The sequence below is a fragment of the Abramis brama genome (genome assembly GCF_963993115.1).
Source record: "Abramis brama genome assembly, chromosome: 17".
NCBI classification, from domain to species: Eukaryota; Metazoa; Chordata; class Actinopteri; order Cypriniformes; family Leuciscidae; genus Abramis; species Abramis brama.
In genome coordinates this window covers 9,303,743-9,322,152 of record NC_139979.1, presented here as the reverse complement: position 1 = coordinate 9,322,152, position 18,410 = coordinate 9,303,743, and the positions used below count along the sequence as shown (strand labels likewise).

The 18,410-nt window shown below is 37.0% G+C and overlaps 1 protein-coding gene across 2 annotated transcripts in view; it reads left to right on the top strand.

Moving 5' to 3' along the window:
* Window positions 1–139: 139 nt before the first annotated feature.
* The window catches only part of osbpl10b (oxysterol binding protein-like 10b), a 49,594-nt gene continuing 31,323 nt past the window's right edge, over window positions 140–18,410 (top strand). Inside the window, exons 1-4 of one of the 2 annotated variants that reach the window (XM_084089898.1) lie at window positions 149–578; window positions 4,046–4,221; window positions 5,768–5,847; window positions 11,186–11,419. In XM_084089898.1, coding sequence (XP_083946024.1) covers window positions 367–578; window positions 4,046–4,221; window positions 5,768–5,847; window positions 11,186–11,419 — 702 coding nt within the window. In that variant the 5' untranslated portion in view covers window positions 149–366. Of the gene's footprint in view, window positions 579–4,045; window positions 4,222–5,767; window positions 5,848–11,185; window positions 11,420–18,410 lie in introns of both variants that reach the window. The other variant, XM_084089899.1, reaches the window with a different exon arrangement.

Below are 18,410 nucleotides of genomic sequence, written 5' to 3'. Positions count from 1 at the left end.
TTATTTAATTTGTATTGTTTTATTTCGTTCATTTATTATTATTTCACTCATTTCATTCATTTTATAATTTCTTCGTGCCTATGATAATGAGGGGGCGTGGCTTTGCGTTCACTCGTCTCGCCTTTCTGATGCAGCATTCCTGTTTGAGGAGAGCGGGAGGGGAGTGACCACACACTGATTCCAATGGAAACACAGAGAAGCCCATTAAAGAGTCCAAGGCAAGGCAGCAAGATAAAAAAATCAAAGTAATCTCCAATCACGTCCTCTCCATACGATGATCATTTTAACAGTGTCTTTGGTTTGGTTTTGAAACTGTGCTTTGGATTTTGAATCGTGATATTGTATGATCCAGAGTTTGGAATAATCATGGAAAAAACACTGAACGTGTCGCATTCAGGGAGCAGTAAAGGAAAGTGGTCCGCGGATCTGGGGAATCCCGCACAGAGACAGGCAAGAAGCGGCTCGTATAGTCCGGAATCAGGGGCTGTTTCGGACACTCATCCATCTCAGACCCAGAAGAGACACTTGGAGGGGGTTTTGAACAAATACACCAATTTATTACAAGGTTGGCAGAGCAGGTAAAGAGTTTTTTGGCGTTTGCTCACTCTTTCCAACTTTTAAACCCTTACTAAATGTTTGTCGTGGCTGACTTATAGTCCAATATGATGAAGATTGTTCACATTTCTGATCATATAATTCCTTCATTTTCATGACATCCAGTATCTGGATCAAAGAATGAAGACACGTCATCTTCCAGCAATGCAAAGAAAGCGGTCTATTCCAATGCAATATGACGCTATGCATGAATTAAATTATATATTTCACTGTTTACATTTTTGGGATTCTCCCCCTGTTGATGCTGAGCATAAGAGCAGCTTTATCTTCGTACTTGCATCGAATCTTATGTTGAGTTTTGGTCAAATATGGCACAAGTATACAAATTAATAATGAAATTAATGTCGATCCGTTATGACATCATGCATGAAAGTAAACACTTTGGTTTTATATATATATATATATATATATATATATATATATATATATATATATATATATATATATATATGCATGAATGTAAAATCTTTGTTTGATGATTCTCCCAAAGGTTTTTGATTTGGACATCACTCTATATTATCTAAAATAAAATTAAAATTATCAAATAAGACTCGAGTAATGTTGCATTTTGTAAAATCTGATGCAATCTATTGAGATAGAAAATCCTACCTCTTAGTTTGCCTACCTGTTATCTAAGTTCTGGTGTTATGTAATAGGCGATTCTCTTGTGATTTGATTTATCCTACAGTCTTATTGCAGATATTGTATTGTATATTATAATTGCATTAGTATGCTGGTTGTATCTCTACAAAATAACACAAACTCTAATCTTTAAGGTTTTCTGCTTTTTAAAAACACATCAAAATATCATGATTTCATGATAGTCGTATGTTTTAGAGGACCTTCCCAAAATGAAAGAGTCTTATTTGTAGTCAGGAATCTCAATGTGAAATGAGCCCTTTAACAGCTGAGCTGTGCAGAAACACTCCAAAGCAAGAGCCTCTCATTGAAAGCTGAAGGTTTTTTGTTTTTGTGGGATTTCATGGTTGTGTGTTCTGCAGGGTTGAGTGCAGCACAGCCCACAGTTAAGGCTCTTTCATCTGGGAGAGAGACTATGACTCATCCGTGATGGGAAATCCCTCACATCTATAATGTTGTGCTCATTCTCTTGCTTAGTCCAACGATCAATAAGGAAACAGGCCAAGCAAATAACGAGCATCAGGACCGGAGGGTTACTCGCCCTCCGCAATGGCTCAGAAATAGCCCTCACGTTAACCCCAGCACTAGTCACTGTTTAGTGCTTAATGATTTGTGGGTGTGTGTGTGTAACAGAGAGAGGTTTCCACACCACTCAATATTTTGACCTGATGAGAATTGGGCCTTGGAGAGAATAACTTACTGAAAAGAACCGCTAAGAGAATGTCTATCACAAATGTAATTAATTCACCCACTGACAGACACACGAGAGCATGTTAGCACAGTTTGAGTTTGAGTATGTCATATAATATGTCATGCTATTCTTTGTAAAACCATGCATTTTTGAATAGCATGTAAATAATATAGAAATGGTATTATAACGTATTATACAATACAGTGTGCCATGGTACCAGCAAATATATATATATGAAATGTGACAAAAAAAAATAATATATATATATATACAGTGCAATGCATAAGTTAATACACCCATGCTAAAGTTGACTAAAAAGAGGAATAAAAAATCATATTTTGGAAATTGAACTTAATGCCTTAATTTAAAAAATTAGGAAAAATCCAACCTTTTAGGACACCAATTTTCTTTGTGAATGAATAATGTATCGTAAATAAATAAATGTTCTTCCTTAAAATACATGGTGCATAAGTGTGTACACCCCTATGTTAAATTCCCATAGAGGCAGGCAGATTTTTATTTTTAAGTATTTTTTTATTTATTAATTTTTAGGATACTATGCATCCTGATAAAGTTCCCTTGGCCTTTGGAATTAAAATAGCCCCACATCATCACATAGCATTCACCATACCTAGAGATTGGCATGGTTTTATTTCAGTTAGCCTAAAAGCTAGTTTGATTTGCATTGAGAGATGATCTTATGGAAAGTACCCCATGCCAATCTCTAGGTATGGTGAATGCTATGTGATGATGTGGGGCTATTTTAATTCCAAAGGCCAAGGGAACTTTATCAGGATGCATAGTATCCTAAAAATTAATTTAAAAAAAATACTTAAAAATAAAAATCTGCCTGCCTCTATGGGAATTTAACATAGGGGTGTACTCACTTATGCACCATGTATTTTAAGGAAGAACATTTATTTATTTACGATACATTATTCATTCACAAAGAAAATTGGTGTCCTAAAAGGTTGGATTTTTCCTAATTTTTTAAATTAAGGCATTAAGTTCAATTTCCAAAATATGATTTTTTATTCCTCTTTTTAGTCAACTTTAGCATGGGTGTATTAACTTATGCATTGCACTGTATATATATATATAGATAAACAATTTATTCTATGGCCTGGTTTCACAGACAGGGTTTAGATTAAGCTAGGATTAGGTCTTAGTTTAATTAGGACAGTTAAGTAGCTTTTATAAACTTGCCTTTGAATTAAACATTACTGGTGTGCATCTTTAGACAAAATAAGGCAATGACATATTGTAAGATTTTCAGTTTAAAAAAGCTCAAACATGCATTTTAGTCTGGAACTAGGCTTAAGCCTTGTCTGTGAAACGGGGGGTATATTTTTTAAAGGGTGAGGGGGTATAACACAATGTCTTTTTTTCACACTGGGGAATGAGGTTATGTAAGCAAATGTCACCAAAGGTCCACAGTGATTGTCTGTCCTCCGCCATCAAAAGCAATGCATTTGTTGCCGCTTTGATCTTCATACTTTTAGCTGCTCTTTAAAATAATGATGTGTATGCCTAGCTTTCAGAGACCCCATCAGAGAGACCGTGGAAGAGAAACTGGCAGCACATCCATTTTTTACTAAGAGGGTGGCTGTTGTGTTATAGCACCCAAACCGTGTGATTACAGTCCATTCCCTGCAGAGTTACGATCCCGTATAAAGCTCCTCTCTGGTTGGCTCTGACAGTGGGGAACCAGACATGGCATGTAATGCATCACGAATAATGAGATAGAGAGAGAGAGAGACAGTAATAATGGCCACCGTAAAGCTTTCATAGGCTTTTTGTTGTAGGCCAGTTATACTGCATGTATGTAGTTGTCTTTTCTAAGGCAAGCATCACTGTTAATACTGCTCATTCTTTTGAAGTATTAAACTTTGGTGCATACTGTAACTCACCCGACAGGTTTCTGTTATTTTCAACCACTCAGAAAATTTGAGCTACCTCATAGCAATGCTCTGGCAACCAACGAGAAGAACACCCTAGAAAATGCATATAATGCAATACACTCACACATCAGGTATAACTCACTGAATCCAGGTTAGTTGTAATGTCATCATCTACTCCTCTCTGTCTTTCATCATGCAGGTACTTTGTGTTGGACCCTGAGCTTGGCCAACTTCAGTATTTCATCAATGAGCACAATAAAGACCAAAAGCCACGAGGGTCTCTGCCCCTCATTGGCTCCTCGGTGGCCCTAAGCGACGAGTTTCCCTTCATGTTCACAGTCTATGCTGCGAATGGAGATCTCTTCAAACTGCGGGGTGAGTGTCCTCTCGCCTTCGTCGGTTTTAATCCTTTGCTTTTGCTTTTAACATGGTCATTTGTGTCCGATTTGATCCCTCCCGTCTCTATTATCCTTTAACTTGAGTCACCTTGTGCTATGTCTCTTAAGGAAGAATCTCTTTGAAATCTGTTTTCCCCTCAGGCATCCCCCTTTATCTGTGATTTACTTGTCCACGCTCACCCTTTCTTTCCCGCAAGCTACTTATACATCAGATTAGATCTCTATACTTCTCCCTCTCTGTCATCTCAAGTACGCCAAGAGTCTTTTCATGGTTGGCATTCACTGTATGCCACAATTTTTTATGATGGTTTTACATCAAAATTCTCTGTCGGTTCGGGGCGACTCTGAGAACTCATTTAGACTGTATCAGGAGTTTACAAGCAAAATGCCCCCAGCCAAATCGGCCATTTGAAACAAAGGCAATTTCGGAGAGGTTGTGAGAGGATGAATTTCGCAGGAAATAAGCTGTCACCTCCAGCGTTATTCCCAGCAGTTTGACAGAGCCTCGTCTGCTCCCAGTGTTCCAGTCTTCTGAAATGATAATCTTCAGGTGCTGTTTTTCTCATTTCACACCTTCCCTCAATCTTACCCCAGGTAATAGACAAGCCACAAATTGAGTTTTTTGGTGTTTTGTGTCGGTGAAAATACTTAAAATACTCTACCTGGGTAACCATACAATACCTAATGGTTTATCATAGGCGATTTAAAAACCCTGTCTGATATGCAACTTCAGCGCGTGCCGAAATGTTAGTAATTATTCACTGAAAATCATAAAATATGGAGCTTATGACATTTGGTTTTATAGGATAAAAAAGACACATTTTTTTCATGGTTTTTTTTTTGCCACAAAATTACATTTTATTATGTACGGAAAGCTTCTCGGACACACGCGCGCACAGAAACCTGTTGTCATCGCTGCTCTGATGAGTTTTTGGAGTAAAATAGTTTAGCAACTTAAAAGCTACATGACATTTCTCTCTAGCGAGGTAATAATGGCGCTGTTCTTGAAGCAGGTAAACGTATAGTTTCGCTATTAGCAGAGTTGCTGCTTCTGAACTCTGTTAAGAGATGCACAGACTCAGGTAATTCACACACGCTTAATCTCTCTCTCTCTCTCTCTCTCTCTCTCTCTCTCTCTCTCTCTCTCATTAGTCTGCTGTCAATGGCTCAAGCCTCCATTACTAGCTCTAAAATTACATTTTGGAATTAGCAATGGAAGCGTGGAATGAGATGCGTAAGAAATTAGTCCTACACACACAAGCGTTTTAAGGACAAAAATGTGATGTCTTGAATGTCTTAAAATACAACATCTGAACAATGTCTTGAGGTGTGGTAACGAATACGTGGAATTATTGACTCCATTACTCCGCTTCACATTGTGGCCACATTACCACCTCGGGTGTGCGTTATTTTCAAACAATTCAAAGGCCAGTCGTCAATTATTCCTTACTTATTGGATTAAATTAGCTATTGAGACAACATGAATGAATGTGGCTATTTATAGTATGTGTATCTTCTTCTAGCTTGTGATGCACGTGAGCAGCAGATGTGGATGACCCAGCTTCAGCTGTGTGCCCGTCGCCACTCAGACGGCAGCGCCAAGGTAACCCAGTTACATTTAACTCGGCACACTGTGCTCTCATTTCCTTCCTTTACATCTCCTTTCGCTCCCTTTTGCTTTTAAAACCACAGTGTTTGTCTTGAGGCTCTCCTCCTTTGATTTAGTTCACCCTGTCATCGACGATGTACTTACTGTCCTATCTGTAAGTGCCTCTTGTCATCCTTCCTGCCTTTGTCTCTTTCTCTCTCACACACACACACACTTTCTCTGTACTGACTGACTCGCTCTCCATTTCCTCTGACCTCTCCAGGCGCAACTTCGATGACAAACTGCCCCTGTAGTCGTGTGATTTGTGATGCTGCTTACTTTCTCTGTCTCTTTTCAGCAGAGAATAAAGTTAATCACATTGGATATAAGGTTCGTTGTAATGGGTGGCATTTCCAATGAGGTCTTGAGTTTGTTTATTTGGTTGAGATGTGCTATTACTTTTTTAACCTTTCTAAGCAGTTTAACTCGAGGTTTTAGCTTGGCTAATGATACAACAGGCGAATTTTTATTTTTTATTTTAGTTCACAAATAACAGCATTCTGAAGAAGCTTTACTTTCTTCAGAAAATGTAAAGAAGTATTCAGATATTATAATCATGCTCATATATACAGAATTGCTATTGTTATTCACAGGTTTTAGTTATGATTATTATAATTCAGTGAGCAATAAAATAAGTAGCTGTATGGATATGATCTATACAGGTAACAGCTCACCTGACATGATCATTTACTATAAATGTAGACTCATTTCTCTTTTATCCACATGGCACGGTTTATCTTTGCCCAAAAATATATGCAACAGATTGATACTGAGAGGAGAAACAGACTTATCTTTATTGTGTCAGTTCACATACCATGTGACAAAAACACATTGCTTGTCACGCATTGTTTCCCACTATTGTCTGACTTTGAACAGATAGTGATTTGTATGTTTAACCTTTACTGAGTTAATCTTTAAGCGTTCGCCTCCTTAAAAACATGTCATTTAATCATGCCTCAAGATGCATAACGTTTGTTTCTTAGCCTAAAAAAGATTCAAAAGGATGTTAAATGCAGATATATACATTCAACACTGTTTACGGCAGATCAGCGCTCTTGAGTGGCAGAAAATGATGGTAACTCCAGCCAGATCTGAAAATGAGTGTTTACATATGGGTGAGAGCAGCATTATCCACTAATTTAGAGTGTGGGTTAAATGGAATGGAATTTAGCCTTGAGGCTGAAACATTGTTTGACTTCTATTAGCATTCATTTTCAATATATGACCAACAAATGGTAGTCTAATAACACAACCCAGTGTTAGCTGCTAATGTATTCTAAAAGAAGAAAAATCCTTGCAGTCTCTTTGATTAATCACATTATAAGCAAAGTAATTTAAAACCACACAAATCTGGGCCTTGTCTTCATCATCGGCCTAAGGCCAAATACATAACCAGTGTGTTATATTTATTCATTTGATGACTAAATCCATAATGCATGCAACAGATGCTCCATGGATTCTCTATACTCAGTGTACTTATTTAAATTTTTTAACATAACTGTAAAAATTGGTGTATATATTTTATTATTTACTGGCACTGCACTGAATATTACTTGCTGCAGTGTTAGCATGTTACGATTATGTTTTTTGCATGGTGTAATTTTATCAACTTACAAAATGTTTATAATTACAGATAGATGTTGCTTTAAACAGCATGCCACTCATACAACGGTTTGTTTAATTTTACAGAGACTTGAGTTTATGAAGGCAGAACCACAGCTATTGGCTCTATTTACACAACATTACACACAATTTTTTTAAGTTGCCCCACACGGGACTTGAACTCACAATCTCTGGGTCAGGTTCCTGTCGCTCATCTCGTTGTTCCACTGGGAAGACGTGTTTTCATAGTGATGCCAAAGTTACAAAGTTCAAGAGAGAATCAACTCAAAATGGAGATTTCGTATATAAATGCACTGCATGTTTGTGTTTGGAACAGAAGCAACTTCTGCACCACTTCTGGCCACAGTACCTCTTGTGGTCTAGGTATGTGCCAAACAGGATTCGATCCCATGACCTGAATGGTCACTGATTCACCAGGCTGCCGAGGAGAGCCTTCAGTGTTAGAATGAGTACACAAAAGCATGACTTAATATTTTAACCAGATTAGCATGCTAAGATAACTTAATGCTAATGTAGTTTATGGTTAATCTGATAGCTGAAGAGCCACATTAGAAAGAATGGCGACTGGTTCGCATGTTAACCAATTAGCATGCTAAGCTAACTAGCATAAGACAACAAACACAGACAGGGTCAACTTTGGAGAGATATTTCTCAGGAACGGTAGCGAATATCAAAAATTCGTTCAGTCATTTCTGTGCGGCTCGGTCCAATCTTTGGAAAAAACTGCTTTTCATTTGCTTCAATATGGCAGACAGACAGATTGATGGAAAATGAGATGAGATGAAATGAGATGAGATATCGTCGGAATCGGCATAAACCAAGGAACATAATGACACAAAGAAATCAAATTTTGAACTATGTTTCCAAAAGTTATAAGCGTTTTTGCAAAAAAAACGTATATATCTCTAGAACATTAGGTGGCGCTGTGTTCAAACTTCTCAGGTATCTTCAGGACATGCCGATGATGATACCTACTAAATTGTGTGTCAATATGTCAAATCGTTTAAAAGACGGTATCATCTGATTCGGCTTGACACAAGAAATCCATTGACACCAAGATCATGATTTTCAACATGTTGAACTGTTTCAACATTTCAAATGTTCAACAGTTATTAGCAAAAATAGCCATTTTCCAGATCTCATGACCTGTAGGTGGCACTGTTCCCAAATTTGGCATGGACCCTCAGACCATGGTTCCAATGAAGTTTACCAATTTCCATTTCGACTGATCAAAGTTTGGCCGAGATTTAGCCTCTGAACCAATTTTGGGTCGACTTTGTTAAGTCCAGACATTATAACTTTTGAACAAAGATCAATAAAAAAATCTGTTCAGTCATTTCTGTGCAGATCAGTCCAAAAATAATCTGAGCCAATTTTCGTATGAATTGGATAAAAATTTGAAGGAGTAGCGCAAAAACTTAATACTGTCCTTTCAAAATGGCCCCTACTGTAATGAGCATAGTCTTAATGTACGTTTTTGAATGTGATCAGCATGATGAGAGGAATCAGGTGTACCAAGTTTCATTTTTCCAGATCAAAAGGTTCAATTTGGGCTTCCAGCTCATAAAACCCATGAAAATAGGATTTCAAAAAATTAGAATATTACATGAAATCACACAGTAATTACACAGTGATACCATGATCATTGAACCAGGTTTTGGTTATTTTGGCAGTGTGGGCAGGTGCAAATCCTGCTGGAAAATGAAGTCAGCATCTCCATAAAGCTTGTCTGCTGAAGGAAGCATGAAGTGCTCTGAAAATGTCCTGGTAGACGGCTGCGTTGAGTGGACAGCACAGTGGACCAACACCAGCCGATGACATGGCTCCCCAAACCAACACAGACTGTGGAAACTTCACACTGGACTTCAAGCATCTTGGATTGTGTGCCTCTCCATTCTTCCTCCAGACTCTGGGACCTTGGTTTCCAAATGAGATGCAAAATTTGCTCTCATCAGAAAATAGGACTTTGGTCCACTGTGCTTTATTAAATCCAGAGTCAACGCAGCCGTCTACCAGGACATTTTCAGAGCACTTCATGCTTCCTTCATTTTCCAGCAGGATTTGCACCTGCCCACATGCACTGCCAAAAGAACCAAAACCTGGTTCAATGACCATGGTATCACTGTGTAATTACTGTGTGATTTCATGTAATATTCAAATTTTTTGAAATCCTGTTTTCGTGGGTTTTATGAGCTGGAAGCCCAAATTATGTACAAATAAACAACTAAATACTTGAAATCGTTTAAGTTGTGGGCCCTGAATCTATAATCTGTGGAAGTTTAACGTTTTGAGTGGAATTATGTAAATAAATAAACTTTTCCATGATATTCAAATTTTTTGGAAATGGTCTGTATATACATATCACAGCTGAAATCTTAGACGTCTGTACAATGGGCTGCCATTTGACTGCAATCATAAAGGGTGGGGAGCTCTATCAGACCTGAATAAAATACTCATTCCGGCTTGCACAGAAAACCTTGTAGTGTGATCTCATTTTGGGCCGTATCAAAGAGTGCGATCTTCATCCAGCCTAAGAGTCCATTTTGAAACTCCCAGGAGTGCAATGTTCCCTGTAGTTTCGTATGAATGCATATGTGCCATTACATTTTCTTTTATTTTTACCTGACCACATCCTCTGTTTATATTTAATATTTTTGTGGGAAACATGATACTCGTTTTAAGGAGTTTTTGATGAAAAGAAAGTTCAAAGGAACAGCATTTATTTGATAAAAAAAATACAGTAAAAACTGTAAAATTGTGTAATATTATTACAATTTTAAATAAATGGTTTCTATTTGAATGAATTTTTGAAATGTAATTTATTCCTATGATGGCAAAGCTGAATTTTCAGCATCATTACTCCGGTCTTCAGTCACATGATCCTTCAGAAATCATTTTGATTTGCTGCTCAAGAAACATTATTATTATGAATGTTGAAAACAGTTGTTCTGCTTCATATTTTTGAAAAGCATTTGTTAAATATAACAATATATAATATAATAATAAAATTAAGTACATTAAATAATTGACCCAAACTATGGATGCGAATAAAGATCTTTTGTAGAAGCCATGAAGCAGAGCGGTAAAAAAAACACTCCCAAGTAACACTTTACTTCAGTAAACCCAGAAGCATTGTAGAAGAAAGTTTTGCTCATTGTTTTAAACAAAGTATAAATCTAGTTAGACTTGCATTTTAGTGACATTTGTGAAAGCATGCATTAGACACTTGCCTTAGTGCATTTTTCATCAGCAGCGCACTAAATGCTTTTGTGAATCATGGAAAAAATGATGTCTGTGATTAGCTTTGATGGAATGAGATTGCAGTTCTCAGGTTGTACCGGAGAGCTTTTAGAGATGAAAGCATTTGAAACGAGTGACAACCTTTATCTCTCTGCTGCGGAGAACAGGACTCCACAGGAAGCTCTCTCTCCTCCTCTCTCTGCCGTCTCATATTCTCATCTTCCACCATGCGATGCGCTTGCATCCTTTCCCCTCCCTGTCTGTACGTGGCTGCTGTCTTGGTCGTGTCAGGCCGATGATGCTCTTTTGCGTGATGGCAGACCGTGCCGGTGGCACAGGGCCTGTTCCTGTGCCCGTGGGGAAGCGAGGCCCGGGCGGCTGCTCTTCCTCTCATTCCTGCTGCTGCTGCCATTGCTGCTGTCTCTTTCAGGGCTGCACCTCCTCCTCCTCCTGCAACACCTCCTCTTCCTCCTCATCCGGCCGGACCCGCAGCTTCTCCCTGCACCCACACCCTGTCCCACAGTGCTCCTCCATCTCCGCCCAAAGACAGACCCCCCAGCACGGGACGCCCGCCTCTGTCATCACCATCACCCACCACAAGTCCCCCACCGCCAGCCACCGGGCCTGCAGTCAGCACCCTGCAGGACTGCACCAGGTCAAAGAGGTATGAACAGCGTCAGACAGAGCCAGCTTAGACATCGTTATTAAACAAACTGATGTTTTACAGAGTCTGTCGGGGTTTTTTAATTTGATTTAACCCTTGGATGCAAATTTTGTAGGATTTTTTTTGTAGTTCCGATTTTTTTCCGGCTGTCAATATTTTCACTAAAGCCCCACCACAATAATTACTCATTTTGTTTTTAGCAATGTATTTTTATTAAAACATGTTATAAAAAAATAAATGTTGGATATAAATAATGAAAATACTTGTTTATTAAATATTAAATATTCGTCTATTACATTTGAATATAATATAAGTATAAAAGTACATTTTATATGAAATATATTTTAATTTAACAACCAAATATTTAAATGCAAATTTTATATATAATTATAAAAATGCATATGTATTTTTTTTCTGTATATGTATTCTATATTTTTGTGTTAAATGTTACATTTCAGTTGCATAAACTTTCATTTCTTTGTTAGTTTGTTAGTTAAATGTTTATTTTTAGCACCATATTTCTATATAAAATATGAAAGAAGTGTATTATGTATATACATTTAGTGCTGTCAAATCAATTAATTGTGATTATAAGTGACAAAAGTTTATATTTATATATATATATATATATATATATATATATATATATACACATCTATATTTACAAACTTTCATTTCTTAATCGCGATTAATCGATATGACAGCACTAATACACACACACACACACATATATTCCTTTAAAATAAAACATTTGTTTAATATGATGCAATACATTACTTACTGGTTTGTAATTTTCATATTTACTGATGCTTTCAAGTCGGTCAGAAATAAATTTAGCTGTTTCTACAAAAAGCTCATCTCTGTTAGCCATGCAGGCTTAAAATAGGCTTTTAAAGATCTGTCTGTAGTAGATGTTATGCATCAAAGGGTTAAATATAAAATGTTGTCTCTGTTCTGCTGAGGAGTTTTGGGTTGTCACGTGTTAGTAGTTAATAAACATAGCACAATGTCTCTTGCTTTAAGCTCTGAAGGCTTGACAGAGGTCCAGTATGCAGTCAGCAGCACTGGCAGTTTTGAGCTGACTCCCTTATGGAGCGTCTCAAGCTCAGCTGGCCTGCGAGTGCTGCGTCAGCATCAGAAACTGGCTGTTCAGCAGGAAGCTTCTGTCATCACATTGTTTTGACATTGTTGCAGTGATATCTCACGATGGAGTGTGAATGTTAGAAATGGTCAGTTTTTGACACAGAACTATGCAAATTACACTCCTTCTCATTCATGTTTATTACAATTGTCAAATACAATTTCTTGATTACAGTAATTAGCGCTAATTGCTAAGACTAGCATCACTATTACTAGGCTTTTGCTCATGCTTAGGATTTGGATAAATTCCTAACCCTAAGTATTAAACTTTGGCACGTAACTCGCCTAGTACTGCTTGTGCTATGAAAACACCTCAAACTGCTTAATCAGACTGAACAATATTTTGTAATCTAAATAGTCTCAGACTTAAATTGAAGAAGGGAGGCAAGCCATACGAGTCCAGAATATTGCTATTGACAGATATTAAACCATTCAGAACACAACGTACAGTTTGTATTTGCGTTAAACTATTTGCGCATAACTTTTATATTAAATGTATAAACTCATACATTTAAATGTAATTGTTTATAAACATACTAATATATTTTTTGCACAGGTAATATTTACTTTTGATGTAGTAAATAAATTACTTTATGTAGTACTATATTACTATATATATATGTATGTATAATATATATATATATATAGATAGATAGATAGATAGATAGATAGATAGATAGATAGATAGATAGATATGGGGATTGCAGTCCATATAAGCTGCGAATGCTCTGCATACCCAAGCCATTTGAGGACTTGCTAATTAATATTAACACTATAAATTCTCTTGTTTGAGGTGTACCATAAAGCTTAAATGATAAAATGTTGGTAATACGTATGCAACTGTCCATCATTCATTTATTTAACTACCGTAATTTTCTTCAAATCTGTCAGTTACTGAGGGTTTTGGGGAAGCGGATGCACAGCAGCTTTGGCGCCTATGCTCTGTAGTTATGTACGTCATCATTGTCCCGCGTTCTCATTGGTTTGCTGCCAAATGGGGGATTTCCTGCTCAGAGAAAGCTGTCCGCGAATCGCTCGCCCCAAACAGCTGTCGCTGCCAGATCCCAAACACCGAAAATCACAATGTATTTGATTCAAAACTAAAAACACAAAATCAAATAAATAAAAAATCATAACTGAAACTGTTTTCATAGCATTTCATTTCATATTTTGCAAACGGCCCTTGCACCTCCCTCAACTCAAAAAACACTATCACAGCTCTTACCGGTGCGTGTGCTTGTGTCTCAATGGGAAAAATGTAGGCTTATTTCAATAAAAGGTCCAACATATTAGAAATACTTTTAGCTGTGTTGCTGTGTGTCATATGAGAGTAAGCAACTGAGTAGGTAACACCCTGTCTAGAGCGAACGTGTCTCGCTTATTATAAACCCATCCATGAGCAAGACACCTAACCCCAGCTGCTCCCGACGAGCTGGATGGCGCCTTGCATGGCTGACACCGCTGTCGGTGTGTGAATGGGTGAATGTGAGGCTATGTAAAGCGCTTTGGTGGCCATAGGTCTGTGAAAGCGCTATATAAATGCAGTCCATTTAGAAGTCTCCATTCACCATTGGTATACAGTATATCATTTACATTCAATTATAATTTCATTTTGCAAACCTATGCAAAAAAAATATTGTCTTCATAATATCACTCTTATAGAGTATAAATGGATCTTTAGATAAAAGCATAGCTACCTTATATATTTTTGCGAGGTCCATCATTTATCAATGAATTGTATCTAAGAACCTTTCTTTTTGCTGTGTTTCAAACAGTCAGTTTGCATGACCCTGCCTTGGTGTGACATTTTCGTGATAACCAGCTGCTTTTTCTCTCTCAGGCCATATTTTTGTCCTCGAATTAGACAACACTGTCACTTTCCCTGACAGTCCAAAGGAAATATGCAGCAAGTCATTGGAAACCAGCTGAGACTCATAAAATGTGCTTTCAAAATGTGTGTGCATCTAAGCAATGAGGTGGAAATTATTATTAGCACTCTCTCTGAATATCTTGCCAGCGTATATTTTACTGGCTGTAAAGTTGGCAAGCATTTTTAAAGGGATAGTTCACATAAAATGTAAATACTGTCATTATTTACTCCCCTCATGTCCTTCCTAAGGTAGTCAAACAGGTTTACAATGACATGAGGGGGAGTAAATAATGACAGTATGTACATTTTTTAGTAACTATACCAAGTGAGTGCAATAGTTTACTGACATCTTTCCCGGTCCTGGAGCCAGTCCACTCCAGTACATGTATTTAAACTCACCCTGGCACATTTACACCTGGAGATATAGAGCTCAAAGAGTGTAATCTTCGGGCTGTCAATCAAAGATAGCTAGCACCTGTGCTTTAGAAAAGATGCCCAGACATAAAGTGACCTCTTCTCCTCTGCCGACTGGAGATTGCATTGCTTTTTTGTCATATTCACACCAGTTGCTTTCATCTCTAATACCTTTTTTTTTAAGCAGGTGGAATTCTTTTGCCGTAGATTTTGAGGTTTGGCTTAAAGTTCATCCGTTCTACATATTCTGTAGACATATTAATTTAATGTCTTTGATGTTCAAAGGCTTCTTTTCTGCACCACTAACGTCCCTAAATTAAGAAATACTTATGCAAAAATAATGATTGTTTCAAACCATTTTTTGGAACATTCCCCCATTTGCCATTGGTCGGCTACATAGATAATCCCGACCCCATCTCATGCCATTGGTTGAAACAAAATTGCTGTGTTGGGAGTGGGACTTGGGATGCTCAATGTTGTGATAGCGCAACAGAGCGCAACCTGCAAATGGCTTACCAATGTTCAAAAGGTTGGGGTCGGTAAGGAATTTTAACTTTCAATGGTTTTCATTCCCAAAGCTGCATTTTTACAGCAAAAACAGATACTGTTATATATTACTACTACCTATTTCTTCTTATTATCAAGGTTGACACATTGGGTCTCAACAATTGCGAGGATTATTTGGTATTTGTACGGACAGGAGAACTTCTCACAAAAAATCTCTTTCCTAATTCACAACACGTTTGTACGCACGCACATAAATTTGCTCTTTACATAGTTCTGATGTTGGTGAATCTGGAGTTAGTCATTTACATAAAACACGCCCAAACCATTTCCATATTAGGCCTTTCTGCACACGCTTTCCTTACAAACTTTTGCGTAGCCTACCTGTGGTTTCAGCTGTTCCTAATTTTTTTTCCGTAAACTTAGAATAAAATTGATTACGAAATTTTTGGTGAATCGTGATTTGTTCTAAAAGTCGTTCGTACGCCCATTTCACTCACAAATTTGTGCTACGCATGCTTAGTGAACGAGACCCATTGTTCTGCCGCATAATATTTTTCAGTATTCTTTGAAATTTCAAAAGAACACCATTTTATTTGAAATGGAAACTTTTAAAACAATGTAAAAGTCTTTGCTGTAACTTTTGATCAATTTAATAGGCTACATTCTTACTGAATAATTTTTTCAAAAATAAAAATATAATCTTACTGACCCCAAACATTTGAACAGTATATAGCCTGGATTTTAAGCTGTAATAGAAATTAGGCTATTGCAATATTGAAAGAAATGACACATCACCTCCAGATACGATTTTGAAAGGCTCCTTGAATTGAAGTGACTGCCGTTAGAGTTGCATGAAACTGTTGGCATTTTAATTATCCTGCTGCATTTATTTTTATCCATGGCTTGATGTGCAATTAGTTACACTGTACAAGTGTGAGTGGAAATTGCTTACATACAGAAATCATTTGCTTAGAGGTGATCGTCTTCGTAGGGATGTGCTGATGTGTCTGTTTCAAGGTGATCAGGAATATTTTTTGTAATTTTTTTTTTTTTTTTTACAGAAATATTTAACTGCAGAATGATGTAATTGACTATTCAGAATCAGAAATTATACATGCTATGTTTTATGCATAACATAATTTGTATACTGTATATAACTAAAGTTGGTATTATTTGACCCTAATTTTTATTTTTTTTATCAAACACCTTCATTTTTGTATATGCTGTACAGTAAATTTGCTGATGTGTGATGTGTGATTCAGTTGAGTTACCAGAGTGAGTTAAAGATGCAAATATTTGCATCTAACATCATATCTGCAAAACACACTACAAATTTAGATGAGAAAACTACAAATTTAGATAGAAAATTGTGGTTTAACAAGGGTCCTGTTTACTCCTGGTATAAAGATGCTTTTGGTCGATCGGATCACAAGTAGACGAGGGAGGACAATTTACATATGAACGTGGTCAGTAGGCGGAGAGTAGGCAGTGTTTTGTGGCTGTTTGAAGACATTCGACCACACGAGCGTTTACACTACGAAAGCAATTTGGTCGAGTGCGTTTTCGACTGGAAGTGGTTGAAAGTGGACAAGCTCAAACCGCTTTAGACCCTGTTTACACATGTATTTAGTGTGGTCCACTTGTGTTCCGACCGACAACAACACATCTTAATACCAGGTGTATGGTGAGCCAAGTATGTACACTAGGCTGTTCAAAAGTTGTTGTTTTTTTTAAAGAAATTAATACTATTATTTAGCAAGGATGTACTGAATTGGTGTAACGGTGACAGTAAAAACATTTATTATGTTACAAACAATTTAAATTTCATATAAATTCTGTTCTTTTGAACTCTATATTCATCAAAGGATCCTGTAAAAAGTATCAGGGTTTCCTCAAGAATATTAAGCAGCACAACTGTTTTCAACATTGATAATAATAATTTTACTTGAGCACCAAATCATTATTAGAATTATTTTTGAAGGATCATGTGACTGAAGACTGGAGTAATGATGCTGAAAATTCAAAGTCGCCATTACAGGAATACATTTTAAAATATACTCAAATAGGAAACAGTTAAATTATATATATATATATATTATTTACAAATTATTGTATTTACTGTATTTTGATCAAATAAACGCCTTGGCGAGCATAAAAGACCTACAGACCCTAAACCTTAAAATATATATTTTTTATCCAAAGTTTCGGATAAGATCCAGTGGCATTGCACGTCCTGTAAGAGAGCAAGTGAGAGGGAAATAATGATGTGTGTGTAAGTGACACTGATTGAGAGTGACTGAGAGAATTGTAACCTTTCTTTCGTTACATTTTGACGGTGAAAAATGAAAAAGACATGACAAGAAAGACTGATTTTGTGAAGGAGGAACCAGAGAGGGGGAGGTTAAAAAAAAAGTAGCTGGAGTACAAGAAATAGATTTTCTGTTCATTTCATGAGTAACATACCCTGAGAGACATGCTAGAATATAGAAGACAGATGATTATACTCTTACTTTGAAAATAAATAAAGGAATGAGGAATTGGCTGTTCCCAAGCCTGGTCAGCTGCACTTGTATTTCATTAACTAATGTGCTAAACATTGGTTACATTCTTCAAAGTTTCTTCTTTTGTGTTCCATGTTAGAAAGAAAGCCATACAGGTTTGGAATGAAATGAGAGAGTGTAAATGTTAAATTCAGATTCAAATTTTCAAGTGAACTGTGCCTTTAAATGCTATTTTGGTCTTTTTCACTCAGCATCGTGCGTCAGTTTTGAGGGTGTGTGATCTCTCAGCTCCTGAATCTTGATCAGTACTAAACCTGTGCGCAGGGAACCTTGGGGATTCGGTGCCGAGAGCAAGTGACAGCTGTGGTGCTCGTCTTTTTCCTTTAATACTCGCTCAAAAAGAGAAACGGATCAAAGAGAGAGAATAAAGAGACAGATCAATTTTTCATGAGAGTTGGGTTATGAACAACTGCAAAATCTCTTCTCTGCTCAAAGTTTGCCATGCTGTAGCTGACAGCCAGGACAGTTAATATAAAAATCCCTAAAGTCTTTCACTTGT